This window comes from Doryrhamphus excisus, chromosome 11 (assembly GCF_030265055.1).
Source record: "Doryrhamphus excisus isolate RoL2022-K1 chromosome 11, RoL_Dexc_1.0, whole genome shotgun sequence".
NCBI lineage: Eukaryota > Metazoa > Chordata > Actinopteri > Syngnathiformes > Syngnathidae > Doryrhamphus > Doryrhamphus excisus.
In genome coordinates this window covers 4,376,800-4,391,585 of record NC_080476.1, presented here as the reverse complement: position 1 = coordinate 4,391,585, position 14,786 = coordinate 4,376,800, and the positions used below count along the sequence as shown (strand labels likewise).

At 41.7% G+C, this 14,786-nt stretch overlaps 2 protein-coding genes and 1 long non-coding RNA gene across 4 annotated transcripts in view; 1 reads left to right on the top strand and 2 right to left on the bottom strand.

Annotated features, from left to right (window-relative positions):
- Window positions 1-782: 782 nt before the first annotated feature.
- Window positions 783-2,477, bottom strand: ovca2 (OVCA2 serine hydrolase domain containing). 2 transcript variants are annotated; one of them, XM_058087269.1, is made up of 3 exons: window positions 1,891-2,477; window positions 1,577-1,736; window positions 783-1,338 (listed from the first exon to the last, which is right to left on the bottom strand). In XM_058087269.1, the coding sequence occupies exons 2-3, from the start codon at window positions 1,716-1,718 to the stop codon at window positions 824-826; spliced, it is 657 nt and encodes a 218-aa protein (XP_057943252.1). In that variant the 5' UTR covers window positions 1,719-1,736; window positions 1,891-2,477; the 3' UTR covers window positions 783-823. The 2 variants fall into 2 exon arrangements, with proteins under 2 accessions (XP_057943252.1, XP_057943251.1); XM_058087268.1 differs by having other exon boundaries at window positions 1,577-1,774; window positions 1,891-2,451.
- Window positions 2,478-5,237: 2,760 nt separating this feature from the next.
- LOC131137806 (uncharacterized) overlaps window positions 5,238-14,786 on the bottom strand; it is a 20,316-nt gene continuing 10,767 nt past the window's right edge. Inside the window, exon 3 of the long non-coding RNA XR_009131978.1 lies at window positions 5,238-8,958. This is a non-coding gene — a long non-coding RNA (uncharacterized LOC131137806). The remainder of the gene's footprint in view (window positions 8,959-14,786) is intronic.
- The window catches only part of LOC131137803 (reticulon-4 receptor-like 1), a 23,963-nt gene continuing 15,623 nt past the window's right edge, over window positions 6,447-14,786 (top strand). The window contains exon 1 of the mRNA XM_058086124.1: window positions 6,447-6,715. Within this exon, the coding sequence (XP_057942107.1) occupies window positions 6,703-6,715 (13 nt within the window). The 5' untranslated portion in view covers window positions 6,447-6,702. The remainder of the gene's footprint in view (window positions 6,716-14,786) is intronic.

Sequence of the window (14,786 nt, the reverse complement as noted above, 5' to 3'; positions counted from 1 at the left end):
TGTCAGTGATTCCTTCCATCTGTCTGGATGTCAACATCAGAGAACGTAATGGCTACTCAAAAACAAAGCCATCACTTGGAATTGAAACTGGATGAGAGGATAGACACATTTTTGTCTCTCCACCAGTCACAATCATCATCCAATCCTTCCTATGATGAGCTGTCCCTTACCCAGCAAGAACTCATCCTATTGATCTTGGAGTCCAGCCCACAGAAGACGGCTGAGGAGGATAAAGATTTGACACACTTAACCAATAAACTCAACGCCAGCCACATCTTCAAGCGTCCAGGGATTTGTCCATCATTCCTGAGCAAGAACACTGTGGATCTTGAATTAGATACAGAACAGCTACGTGCGGTTGTGTCAAATGTCAACTTAGACTCTATTTCCTTCATTTCTGTCGCCATTGCAACTAACCCGTATTCATGCAAGAACCTGATTGATTTTGAATGTCCAACACAAGGTGGAACAAGGTTAATTTGTTACTTCATTCTGGTCGCCTCCATGCTAGCCACAAGTCCCAAAACATCTTCTGACAACCTGAACCGGGTTTGATTCCCCGCTCTCTATGTGGAGTTTGCATGTTCTCCCCGTGCATGCGTGGGTTTTCTCCGGGTACTCCGGTTTCCTCCCACATTCCAAAAACATGCTAGGTTAATTGGCCACTCCAAATTGTCCATAGGTATGAATGAGAGTGTGAATGGTTTATAACTTGTCAACTTATCGTGAACTCTACTGATTTTGAATGACATCAGCAGGAGACAGGAAGTGATATTAAATAATTTATTTACTAGAGTCTCCAGTTTACCTTCCAATGTTTCCCTCACTGGAATGCTTCCAAAAAGTTTTGGTAGGTTTGTCGGTGAGCAGAACCAGCCGGGACAAAATGTCCGCCAGGATGTGTGAGGATGTGTGGGTCTTGGAAGCAGGGGAGGAGCTCCCTGCTCATGCGGTCAGGGATGACGCGGTCCTCCAATCCAAACACGTGAAGCGATGGCATCATGACTGGAGAGGAGTAGAACTTATGGTGCTGAGTGCAGGTGCTGCGGAAAGCGGCGACCAGAACGGCAAAGCGAAAGTGAAAGTCAGGCTCAGCGTGTTGTTCCTGCAGAGCGCACAGCATGGCGACGAAGGCAGCGCCTTGGCTGAAGCCCAAGATGCCGTCGAATGGACCTTGGAGCTTCACAGCCTCCCTTACAGCCGCCACGCTCTCCTCCAGACCAGAACTCTCCTCGCACTGCTGCTGTGCATTGAAGGTCCGAGCCTGGGGGTCCGAGAACCACCAGCCTCTGGAGTCCTGATCTCCACCCGCATCTGAACCATCATCATTCTCGTGGGCTGGAGGCAAAAATACACAAGTCAGTAAACAAACTCCTCTTCACTAGGTATACAATCCATTGACACTGTGAAGGAGCTATGACGCCATCTTGTGGACACTGTTGGCATACCTGGCTACTTCCAATACAAATACATTATTACTTATCAGTACATTGCATTGCATCAAATGACGTGGTACAGAGTGACCAGGCTAACATTACCACGTGACACTGCTGCCACCTTCACGGTGTTAGCTCACCTTGTACAACACAATGAGGCGCGTCCACGTATACCAGCTCCACCTGTTTCTTCAGCAGCTTCCTCAGAGCTCCAGTCTTGTCCCGAAAAGAAGCGCCACTCTGGCGGTAGCCGTGCACACACAACACGCGAAGAGGCGCCATTGCCAAGCTCACCCCGGCCTAACAGGAAGCAGCAGGGTAACTAGCAGGCTACCTAGCTAAGTGGCCAAAGAAATTCGAGTGAAACACATGTATTGTTCAGTCATAAACTGAGAAAACGTCAAAATCTGAAGGACAAAGTAGGACGTTTAAGAAACAAGAAGGATTTACATACCCGGACGTTGAGCCAAAAGTGTAAGAGGCAATGTAAACTTTGGAAGGCGACCTACTCTTCTGTGGTTGGCAAACAACTTATGGTGAGTGCTACCGCCCCCTTCAGGCGAGGAGTGTGGATCGAGATGCTAAAAATCCCCCATAAAGAAAGAATGGACCTGAAACTTTAAGAACGTATTTATTTCCCTAAACCCTACATGCTTTGAATGAAACTGTAGAATATCCTCACGCCATCCTAATATTATTTCTTCCAGTTTCTTCCAGTCACAAACCAGATTATATGACTGACAGCGTCCGCCTCCACACAGTCGACATCTAAAGTAACCTGCCACTACAACTACATCCGTTTATTGTTTCAAAATAAAACCCTTGCCGTTTTCTATTGGAGCGGATGTGTGAATAAACACAAGACGTATCACAAAACCGTGATTAAATACCCACCCGTGTGAAGTGCTTTGGCTGTCTTCCACTGAAATGTGGTAAAAGGCGACATTTACATCATAGACTACTTTTGTTTGAAGCCGAGCTAGCTTGATGACGCTTCTTGCGTGACACACACGGAAGGAAAGAACGTGAAAAAACAGAACGTTAATAAACTGAGGCTAATGTCCAGTATGGTAAAGAGGAAATGCCATAACAAATGAGGGTCAAGTCATTAAAAAAACGGAGGGGGTAAAGAACTCTGAAAAAGTCGAGTCTATGGTGAAATGGCGTCTCCACATGTATTCCCCCTGTCAGACACAAGGAGGCAGTAGTGCCCCTTGTTCTGATGTTTCTCCATTGTGAAGCCTGAGAGGAGTTTGACAAATGTCCTGTCTGCTCCTCATCCTCTACGGAGGTCAAACTGAACCAGAAGGTTCTGCTGATGACCCTCAAGGAAGAATCCATCAGTGGGCTTCCCGGAAGAAGATAACAGTGACCGAGTGTTTTTCCTTTTAACAAGACGCCAGTAGAGCTTTGTCAGCATTTTCTCCACAAACTTCAGCTTCAGGTCTCTCCTGGCCTGAGCCTGAACCAAGTCTCTAGATGGAGCTCTTGAACTTTGTCCACAGTTGCTGCAGTCTGCGGCAACACACACTCACAAAAGTAGTTCCAGAACGCGAGCATGAGAAGGCTTTACTTAGATGAATATTAGAAATGTTTCTTGAAATGCATTCTACAATTGAGAAGAAGGAACCCATCTTTCTTTAAGCTTTTGTGGATTAAGATAAAACGATTCCAAAAGCCCTCACATGTATTAAATACTGGAGCGTCTCCAAACGCACCAAATGTTCTACTAACTGAATTTGCATCTTTTTATTGTCTATGCTAATAAAATATTGTACTGTGGGGCCGGGGACGGGGGGCAGTCTACTAAGAAGGTTGTGTGGGCCAATGTTAACAAGAAGTTGCAGTAGTGAGGGAGGGGGTGCCTTAGTTGTCATGGTGATTTATTGTAAGTCCTTGGATTTTAATACAGGGGCGGGCCTTAAAACAAAACCTTTCCCACTGAGGAGACAGATGTTCACATGGAGTCCACTTGCATTGGGGCCAAATGACGCAGCACGTCCTACAGATGGCGCTGCGGTGCTGCTCAGCGTGTGTTGTGGGAAAGGTTGTGTCAGAACCCAGACATTAACAAGCGAGCAGGGATAGGTCACTCTATAGGTCACTCCGACCTCTGTAACCTTTTTAGCGACCTTTGACGACCTTCCCATTAGCGTCCACCTGCTTGGTGTTTGAGAAGGAAGCAAAATGTGTGTAGCTTGGGCAACCTTTTTGAGCGCAAAGGTCTGCATCTCCGCCAACAATATACAAAATGCTTGTCTGCGTCTTGCTGCTCGGGGTGGTGGGGGAGTCACATGACAAGCTTATTGAGCAACAAAACATTTCTTGTTTTATAAACACATACGTGAAGAATATCAAGCTTTTAATTTTTTTTGTATGCGGTTGAAAAAGTTTTGGTACCACTTCAAACAAATTTAGCTTTTATCAGACTGGGTAAAAAGTGACGGAAAAATATTTTTAGCTCTGCAAAGTGGTCATCGCGCATTTCTGACAAGGAGCAGAAAGTCTGTCAGCTCCTTTTAAGCGATATCGTATCAACTAATGAGTGTGATGAGTTTAGAAGCTGCTAATAGCGCCGCTAATCTCTGCCCGCTTTCATCTACACACACACACACAGTTACTGTATCTAGTCGACTGAACAAGAAGTAAATATACTTTTCACCTTGTGTCAAAGTCACACAGAGGTCGCGTTGAGCGCTCACTTCCCGTCACATGACTGTACAGTGTCTCAATTTGGCGTACTTTCACTCACATGGAGAAGAACAGTAAAATGCAGTACACAGACATAACACTCCGCTACACGATCAATGTCCATCAGTAGGGTCACAGGGTATGCTGGAGCCTATCCCAGCTGTCTTGGGAGGGGCTAAATGGAGTTGTTGCAATTCACCATTAAAAAGAAGAAAAGAAATAGAAGAAGCGGATAAATATTGTGATGGTTATTTCTGGTAAGTGCACAGAGTAATTTGTAATTTGGGACAGCACAACACTGTCAACACTCATGCAGTACACAGTGTATGCAGTATACTCATTGAAGTGTACTGATAGTAGTATTTCATTTGAGACCAAGTCTTGGTCTTGGTTATTAATGTCAAAGTGAGACATCTGTAGCTTGTTGTGAATAGACTTCTATGAGTATGTTATGTCATGTTATATGTCTATCCATGCGGTGCACGTGTCTGTCATGGTGTCAGATGGCGAGCATAAGGAAAGAACCTCCTCAAAGGTGGCATCATCAGTCTCAGTGTGATTGACTGGTGAGGATGACGCTGATGAATACATGACACCTTCTGTCTGCACTGATCTCAGGTTCTCAGGCCTCCCCGACTCCCTGACACACTGATTTTCTCTTCCACCAAAGGAAGTAAACATTCATTTTACCTTATTACATCACTCAAGTTAGCTCAGCAGGTCTGAAAAAGATGTTTTTCTTCATTTGTGTCGCCATTCCTGCTATGGCTCCTTCTGGAATAATAATGCTGCTGAAACATCATCAGCATCAACACTAAACACCAAAGATCATCATGACAAGAGGCCACGTTAGGCCCTGAAGAACAATCCAAAGTGTTTTACAAACATTTGCAGGGTTTCATTTAAATAAAAAAATCTAAATTAAACCAATGAATAAATTCAAGATCATTGCAGATCATCAGACTAATTTAAATATTAGTCAATGACAACAGAACTGAACACAAAATGCAGTTTTTAAATGGACCCTTTTATTATTAAGGGAGCAATAAAATCCAAACCTATATGGCCCTATCCTGCCCCCCAAAAAGAAAATAATTCAAATCTACATATCCGCCTGGAAAAGGTTATAAAGTCATTTCTAAAGCTTTGGGACTCCAGCAAACCACAGTGAGAGTCATTGTCCACAAAACAGTGGTAGAACCTACCCAGGATTGTCCGGCCAACCAAAATGACCCCAAGAGCGCAGCGACGACTCATCCAAGAGGTCACAAAAGACCCCACAAGAACTGCAGGCCTCACTTGCCACAGTTAAGGTCAGTGTTCATTCATGACTCCACCATAAGAAAGACACTGGACAAATGGCCTGCATGGAAAAGTTCCAAGACCAAAACCACTGCTGAACAAAAAGAACATTAAGGCTCGTCTCAGTTTTGTCAGAAATTATGATCCCCAAGACCTTTGGGAAAATACTCTGTGGTCTGACGTGATCTGGCGGAAAAAGAAAGAGAACATCATACCAAGAGTAAAATATGGTGGTGGTAGTGTGATGGTCTGGGGTTGTTTTGCTGCTTCAGGACCTGGAAGACTTGCTGTGATAAATGGAACCATGAATTCTGGCGTCTACCAAAAAATCCCGAAGGAGAATGTCCGGCCATCAGTTGGTGACCTGAAGCTGAAACCAACTTGGGTTCTGCAGCAGGACAATGATCCAAAACACACCAGCAAGTCCACCTCTGAATGGCTGAAGAAAAACCAAATGAAGACTTTGGAGTGGCCTAGTCAAAGTCCTGACCTGAATCCTATTGAGATGCTGTGGCATGACCTTAAAAAGGTGCTTCAATGTGGCTGAATGACAACAATTCTGCAAAGATGAGTGGGACAAAATTCCTCCACAGCGCTGGAAGAGACTCATTGCAAGTTATCACAAACACTTGATTGCAATTGTTGCTGCTGAGGATGGCCCAACCGGGTATTGGCTTTAGGGGCAATCACTTTTTCATACAGGGTCATGTAAGTTTGGATTTTTTTCTCCCTTAATAATAAAAAGTTGCATTGAAAAACTGTATTGTGCGCCCAGTTGTGTTGGCATTGATGATCTGAAATATTTAAGTATGGCAAACATGCAATCAGGAAGGGGACACACACATTTTCACACCATTGTATCTATATGTATGTTAAGAAGGGAAACACAGTAGTTTTTACATGATGCACCTAAAGTGTCCAGTGGTTGAATATCAAAAAAGAGAGCGAGAGGAGGAGGGAGGAGTGAGCAAGAGGAGGAGGGAGGGCTGATGAAGAGAATGGGTGAGGAGGAGAGAGAGCGTAGCAGCTGTGTGAGCTGTGTGTGTGAGAGTGTGTGTGTGAGTGTGTGTCGGACTCAGTAGAAGAAGACCGTTTGAGCCAAGCTGGGCGGCGACGTGACGGCATCGTGATGAAGATGAGGATGATGATCACGTGAAGTCACGCTGTCACAAAGAGTTCTACAGTGTTCTGCTTCTACTCGGGAACCACAAACATCCAATCATCACTTTTACCAGGATGCTGCTTCCGCACCGACGCTTCTAGACGGGCCAACATGTTCAGACGCGGTGAGTCCAACTCCACTGGTTCTGTTCTGTTCTCTGTGTGTGAGAGAGTTGTCATGGTTCCCTTTTTTAAAGTGAGCGATGAAATATTCATGAGCCGGTGTAAGAAAAAAAGCAAACAAAGTCTTAAAATAGGAAGCGATGCCGCATTGCTGCGGTTTGGACCTGAAGAACCACAGAGATGGAAAGGAAGGTCAAAGGTTAGCATGGTGGCTGTGTTTTACCTGTCAACAACAGAACTAATCTAGACTGGACTCATGGGGGCTGCAGGGACCAATCAGAGAATCAGAACCGGGTCCAGTCTCTAGGTCCACACTTCAGACTTCCTTTGTTGTTCCTAAGAGGACAATCCCAAAGTAGCGTAATGTCATTTTTATTACGGAGATCCAATCCATGAGAATTAGGCCATAGATACTGTAAGAGAGATACATCATGATACGTATCTCTGTACATTAAGAAAGAAAAACACATTGATAGAAAAATATAATAGTTCATAGTTATAATAGTTACAATTAATCAAAAGTTCAACTTTTAGTAAGCTGATATTATTGTGATACTGATTACGTGATGCAGCCTGCACCGGAATATGACAATATCTAAGGAAGTTAACAAGGACGTTAAACTATAGGATGTTAAAAATAGACTTTTCTCTTATACTATCCGGTCACCGGGTAAAATGCTCAACGGAAACAAAAAGCATTATGAGTCAGATTTATTATTACAAATATGTATGTATCCATTCCTGGTCTTCAGGAAGCTCTCAAATTGATAGAAAATTCAAATATGATAATACAGTGATTCTGTGATACTGCTTGTACAGGAGTCGGGCAAAAAACATGGATGTGATGAAAGAAAAAGCACATGAAATAAAAATTAATCAATGAATGAATTAATCCATTCCAGAAGGTTTGACACAAACTGAAACGGACGCTAACTGAATCAATTATTACCATAACAAATAATGTCCATCCAATTAACCCATGCCATAAAGCCAATAATGTTAACACAAAACACGTTTTTGTACTTTTACAATGATACAGTAGTTTTATATGCATAGAAATACATATAAATGATGAATGAAAGGAATGAATGAACACTTAAGGTTACTTTTCAAGAGAAGCGAGAAGCAAGATCAACACAGACACCACCTTCTTGTTTTGCCATGAGTTCTTTCATTCAGTCGTCTTTCTCACCTCAACAACCCAAAATGGAGTAGCAAGGTGGTGTCTCGCTGCCACGTGGTGCCTTTGAGGACAGCGATGTCTTCAATGGTCATTTATCCCTTTCATTCGCAATTTATATGCATCTGGAATTGTTTCTGTATGTAAAACTATAAAAACGTGTTTTGTGTGAACATTGTTTAAGAGTCAACCGCTGATGACATCGTAGATGTGCAACATAGCTGACTTTCGGTTACGGTTGCCATTTTGTTAGCAAGCTAATGAGGTCGTTTGTGCGCCATATTGTATGCTAACCGGAAAACGTATGCAAACCGAGGCAGCATTTTTGACTTTAACCGAAAAAACGCTAACAAAAGGCGGACACTAAGCAAGGTTCTACTGTAATTTAATACAAAAATACACTTTTTGTGTGTGATATTTGAAGTGAAATTAAATATCAGGTATTTGTTATCACTGTATGTTTAATGTTTAATGTTTAAACGTCTAAATGTCAATGGTTGAAAGCTTATGTTTGACGGCATATTTAGCACCATTACCAGTTTCATGTTGCTTTTACTCATACTTCCTTTTTCCAGGTTGTTAGTACTTGCGTATTAAGACAAGGTAAAACCGCTAAACTACAGTCAAAAATAGGCAATAACTCATCGGTTGTTGTACTTCATGTTTGTGTATTACCACACCACCACACCATATGTAATATGTTTGGATATGTTTTGTCCCACTCACATGACGTTGGTACCCACTTCCTTCCCGCTACTTCCCAGTTCAGTTTCGACCCATGTAAACAAAATCAAACCAAAAGTAGGAAATACTTGATACAGTCCTTCTAGAACCGTCCAATGTGCCGCAAAGTCCAACAACACGTCCGCACATATCGTCATCTCTTAGCTCACCCGGCGGGTCGAGTCGGGTCAAAGGCGGGCGGCACCAAATGGACCTGACAAGAAGTGATTAGTGCTGTCACTTCAGGAGGAGGAAGAAGAGGAGGAAGAGTTGTGGCCGGAGGGATCTTTCATCTTAATCCTCCTCGTGGTTCTGATGCTTAGCCGCCCCGTGGTTCTGGTTCTGTTTGGACGACACAAGCAGGAGGACAAAAAGTGTTTGTTGTTGCTGGCGTCAGGCGGCTTGGCTCGGTACCAGCCGGGTTTGGACGGCTGCCTCAGTTTTGTCTTCTCAGGGTTTTATCTCGCTCAGCGCCAACACTCCTCAGCCTTTTGTGGACTTTTTATTTGGATTTTTAAAAACCATCAGCAGCCTTCAATGCTTTGTGTCCTCACAGAAGCCAGTCCAAAGTCCGGTGTGGCCAAGAACACAACCTGAACAGAACTCAGATGACATGAGCTGACGTAAAAGCAAGTGTTAGCAGTCTTTTAATTAATCAGGTCTTAATTTAGCCGTGAACGCTGAGGCTAAAAATAGACTCTGACTCACGGCAGGAAGTGATCCAAATTATGAAAATGATGAAGTAAGCGACGTTAGAGGAAGTCATGTTTGTTTGCTGTGTCTCATTGCAAAACGGGTCTTCAAATGGTGGCACGGGGGCCATTCAGGATATTGTAAAAAATAAAATAGATGATGAATGAGATATATTATTAGATATGACATCCCCTGTATGTTAGCTTAGCATACATCGGGTTGGTTTTAGCATCTTTACAAAATGTATCAATGTGGCCCCCTTACATTGGAGCACACACCATGTATGCATGCGTGTGTGTGTCTTACATAATCAGATCAACATCCTTTTACTGGGTCCAGTTGAGTTTGGAAGAAAATCTGCAGAAAGTTTTCAACATGAAAGGCAAAGTTAGGTAACGGGTGTTTGATATAAATCATAGCAACAAACATGGATATTATTTGAGAATGCAGCCGAGTGTGGGGAGGCTTTGGCCTAATTCTTGACGACAAGCGTTAGCGTACAGAAAGATGACATTAATCTTCTTAAAGTGTCAACACGCATCATCAACACGCGTGTACTGGTACTGGAGACGACCGCAGCTTGTGACTCAGCCAGACTTCGGCTCAGCGAGCTGCTCGTTAACAAGGTCATGTTGTGTACTTGGCTGTGTAGACGTCGTCATGGATTTACGTATGTGGCAGTAACCAGCAGAGGGTGCCGTTAAAGTCCGGCCATGCTAGTCTGCTGCCCAAACGGGCTGCTGTAAAAATCCCAGCAAGTAAAACATGGACGTTTGGTGGTATTTGTATTACTAAATACTGAATTTGCAACAGAATGGCGAGGGGTTCTCCACCTTGGTCAAGTTAGCATGTTTGCCCTTTGATGACATAACCAACAAGTGTATACTTCTGTCAGTGCACTTCAATAAGTATACTACGTACATACGACGCAAACATTGACAGTGAAGTGCCACCCCAGCATCAGGGTACTGACGTTGTGGGGTAGTGGCGAACCCGACTTTATCGGAGTTGATAAACGGTACCAGAGTTCATAATAAACGACCATTTATCTTTTTAAAATGTCGGCTTTGAACATACAGCCATATGTGTCGGAATCCCGAATCCGATCCGGAAGTACAGACTGGACAGTCCCAAGTTTTTCAGGAAAAGAGGTTACTTCAAGACATCTCTTAATGGTAAGTAGTTTTAGCAATTTAGTGTTTTTTATAGCATCAGTAACGTCTAATGTGTTTTGCGGGACTACCGGTGTTTAAAAAACTTGCGTAGAGCCACTGATTGGCTATTAGCAACCCCGACACTAATGAATTGTTACTTACTGCGTGCTCTTCTGACTCTTCCAAACGACCACATGTTGTAAAGTAGTCGGACGTCCGCAAGTTTGTGGGCTAGTCCAGCTGCACACTGGCTCATGTTCACAAAACAGTGCAGTGTGAAATTCCATTTACTGCTTAAAATTCTTTTGCTGGTCGGGAATCAGGAACTCCAACCACTTGTGCCTGATGGTGGCGTCTTTGGGAATTGTAAACAAATGTGGCTTTCCCGTACGAGCCACTACTACCAGTGTAAACACAGAAGCAGAGCTTGGGGGAGGGCAGAGACCTGGCTGCCAACCACGCCTATATAAGGACATTTGCTCCACTGTGACATCACAAAGGGGCAGTTTTACCACGCCTCCTGAAACTGAGCATTTTGAGCCATTCCAAACTTCTTTCAGGGCTGCGTAAACCTCATTATCTGAAACTTTGGCATCATTTAACATGAGAATACAACATTCTAACTACATTTATAGGTCCGAAAAGTGGAAAAAGCACAATAAGTCCCCTAAGATTTAATTGTGTAAAAAAACATGACTTTTTAAACAATAACAATGTTGTTAGCCAGCATGCTAACTATGTCAGAATGAGGATTTCTGTCCTAAGACGCTTTTTACTTTAATGAAGGACCTGAGGGTTGGCAAAAGTTGCATGAAAAGCTCCTTTATAGTTCAGCTAACTTGCAGTGTGAGGTCACGTGGCGTGGTGGAAGACAAAGAACGTTTTCAAAGGACATTTGTGAGGAGGAGTCGAACACCTTCGCCCACTGACACGCTGAATGATGATGTTCCAAACACATCCAACCTTCCATCCTTCTCGTCCTCCATGAAATGCAACCCCCACCTGCCCGCCATCTTTCCATCTGCCTCCTCACGTTGTCCTCACCTCGCCCCCACCCAACTCCACACCTTCCATGGAGTCACATGTCATCCCGACGATGCAACGAGGATTGTTGAATGTGTTGTAATGTCATTATGACTTCTCATTGTACTTAATGAGACACAGAGAGCAGCCGGCACTCAACTTCCTCGCTAATTACGTCTCACATCAACATCTACTCGTCATCTACTCTACATCTTCTCAACACACAGGCTAACATCTTGTCCTGAAATGACACTGAGAGGAAAGTGCAAATCGGAAATTGAAAGTTGCAGCTTGGTTGCACATGACCGCCCGTGTTCATCACATCAATGCTCATACACACACACACACACACACACACACACACAAACACACACACACACACACACACACACACACTATAACAGCCCGCATGCAATGTAAACACATATTTGGCTTTTGCTAACATAAACAAGTCTTGCAAGATGCTGAGCAAGCTGCCCCAATAGTTTGACCCACCCTTGTAAGGGTGGGTCAAACTATAACATAATACAGTTATGTAAATTATGATAATGTAAACTACAAAATACAAATAAAAATTAAATGAAAAATGAAAAAAAATGAAAAAATCCTTTCTAAGTTGCAAATTGAAAAGTGTGGAAAAAGTTGTACGTCAATGAGATTTGATCACGTTCATGATAAAATCTGCAACTTGATCAGACAAAAAGTCAAACTATAACAAAAATCAAAATTGTACAAGATGACATAGATGTCATATTGTTATAAGAAAAAGTTGTAATTTCACGAGATGAAGGTGCCAATTTCTGAAAAAAAAAAGATATTTAAAAAAAAAATAGAAAATGCTGTTCAATTTTAGGATGAATAGAAAATGCTGTTCAATTTTAGGATGAAATAACATAAAAACATTTTAGAAATTATTTCCATTTTACCAATGTAATATTGTGAGAAACAAAATCACAATTTTACAAAACTAACTTCTATTTTTTTCTTCTTACAACTAAGTCATTATATTATGAGAGAAGTCCTAATCCCCCCCCCCCCCCAAAAAAAACCCCTAACATTTGTAGAAGATGACAATTGTGATTTATGGGAAGTTAATTAATTTCCCAGGATTTTATTTTCTACACAATAACAATAAACAGAATTGCCAGAATGAAAAAAACCCCGGAATTAAAACCTTTAACAAAAAAGCTAAGCAGTTCACTAACGATACCCAAAATCATGTAAACAGCCTACGCTTTGAAACCAAACCGTGATGATGGCATACTCAACGCTGTTAGCACCAAAACACATAAGAACACATGAAAGCAGCTCATTAAACACACACTAAAACACACACACAAGGACGCTCATCTTGCTCATTCGCTAATAGAACAACCAGGAGAAAATGTTATCTATTTGCATCATCAGCACCCTGAACGCACCAAATGCCACACTTTCTTGCAGCGACCCCTCCGCATGTGGCGTGCAGCGAGCCGCTACAGAGCAACCATGAATCAGGAAGCAGTGGAGTGTGGAACGCCACTCTTTGTGTCCAAACACTTCATTACTGAGCTCATCAACTTGACTAAACACACCAACATCGTCTTGGTATTCACACGCACACCAAAACATCACAGACTCAATTTCCAACAGTGCTTCTCAAATAGGGGGACTCACTGAGGTGTCAGGGGGCTGTAAGTAAACAGCAGAAGAAAACCTTCTTACAACCTTTACAACCTTCTAAATTCAGTTTTTGATATTATTAGAGCCCCCTAAACATGGAATAACACCCCTATAGTCATCTTAACACTCTTAATACCCACTATAGTCGAAATATTTGTTGCAAACCTGACTGTGATAAGTGAAATTCCACAAAAAGTAGGATTCATTCTTCATATATGGAATATTTTCCTAGTTAGGGAAGAAACAAACCTGTTTACAACCTTCTAAATTCAGTTTTTAATATTATTAGAGCCCTCTAAACATGAAATAACACCCCATAGTCATCTTAACATTCTTAATACCCACTATAGTCGAAATATTTGTTGCAAACCTGACTGTGATAAGTGAATTTTCACAAAAAGTAGGATTCATTCTTCATATATGGAATATTTTCCTGGTTAGAGAAGAAACAAACCTGTTTACAACCTTCTAAATTCCGTTTTTAACATTATTAGAGCCATCTAAACATGAAATAACACCCCATAGTCATCTTAACATTCTTAATACCCACTATAGTCGAAATATTTGTTGCAAACCTGACTGTGATAAGTGAATTTTCACAAAAAGTAGGATTCATTCTTCATATATGGAATATTTTCCTGGTTAGAGAAGAAACAAACCTGTTTACAACCTTCTAAATTCCGTTTTTAACATTATTAGAGCCATCTAAACATGAAATAACACCCCTATAGTCATCTTAACACTCTTAATACCCACTATAGTTGAAATATTTGTTGCAAACCTGACTGTGATAAGTGAATTTTCACAAAAAGTAGGATTCATTCTTCATATATGGAAATTTTACTAGTTAGAGCAGAAGCAAACATGTTTACAACCTTCTAAATTCAGTTTTTAACACCATTAGAGCCCTCTAAGCATGAAATAACACCCCTATAGTCATCTTAACACTCTTAATATCCACTATAGTTGACAAATTTGTTGCAGACTTGACTGTGATAAGTGAATTTCCGCAAAAATTAGGATTCATTCTTCATATATGGAAATTTTACTAGTTAGAGCAGAAACAAACCTGTTTACAACCTTCTAAATTCCGTTTTTAACATTATTAGAGCCCTCTAAACATGAAATAACACCCCATAGTCGTCATTACACTCTTAATACCCACTATAGTTGAAATATTTGTTGCAAACCTGACTGTGGTCAGTACATTTCCGCAAGAAGTAGGATTCATTCTTCATATATGGAATATTTTCCTAGTTAGAGCAGAGAAAACCTGTTTACAACCTTCTAAATTCAGTTTTTTAACATTATTGGAGCCCTCTAAACATGAAATAACACCCCTATAGTCATCATTACACTCTTAATAGCCACTATAGTTGAAATATTTGTTGCAGACCTGACTATGATCAGCGAATTCCTGCAAAGTAGGTTTCCTTCTCATATGGAACATTTGCCTAGTTAGAACAGAAACAAACCTGTTTACAACCTTCTGAATTCAGTTTTTGACATTATTAGAGTCCTCTAAACATAAAATAACACCCCTATAGTCATCTTTATACTCTTAATACCAACTATATTTGAAAAGGTTGTTGATCTCAGTTATCTCAGTTTATTTTACTAATTGTTTCCAGACCTGAC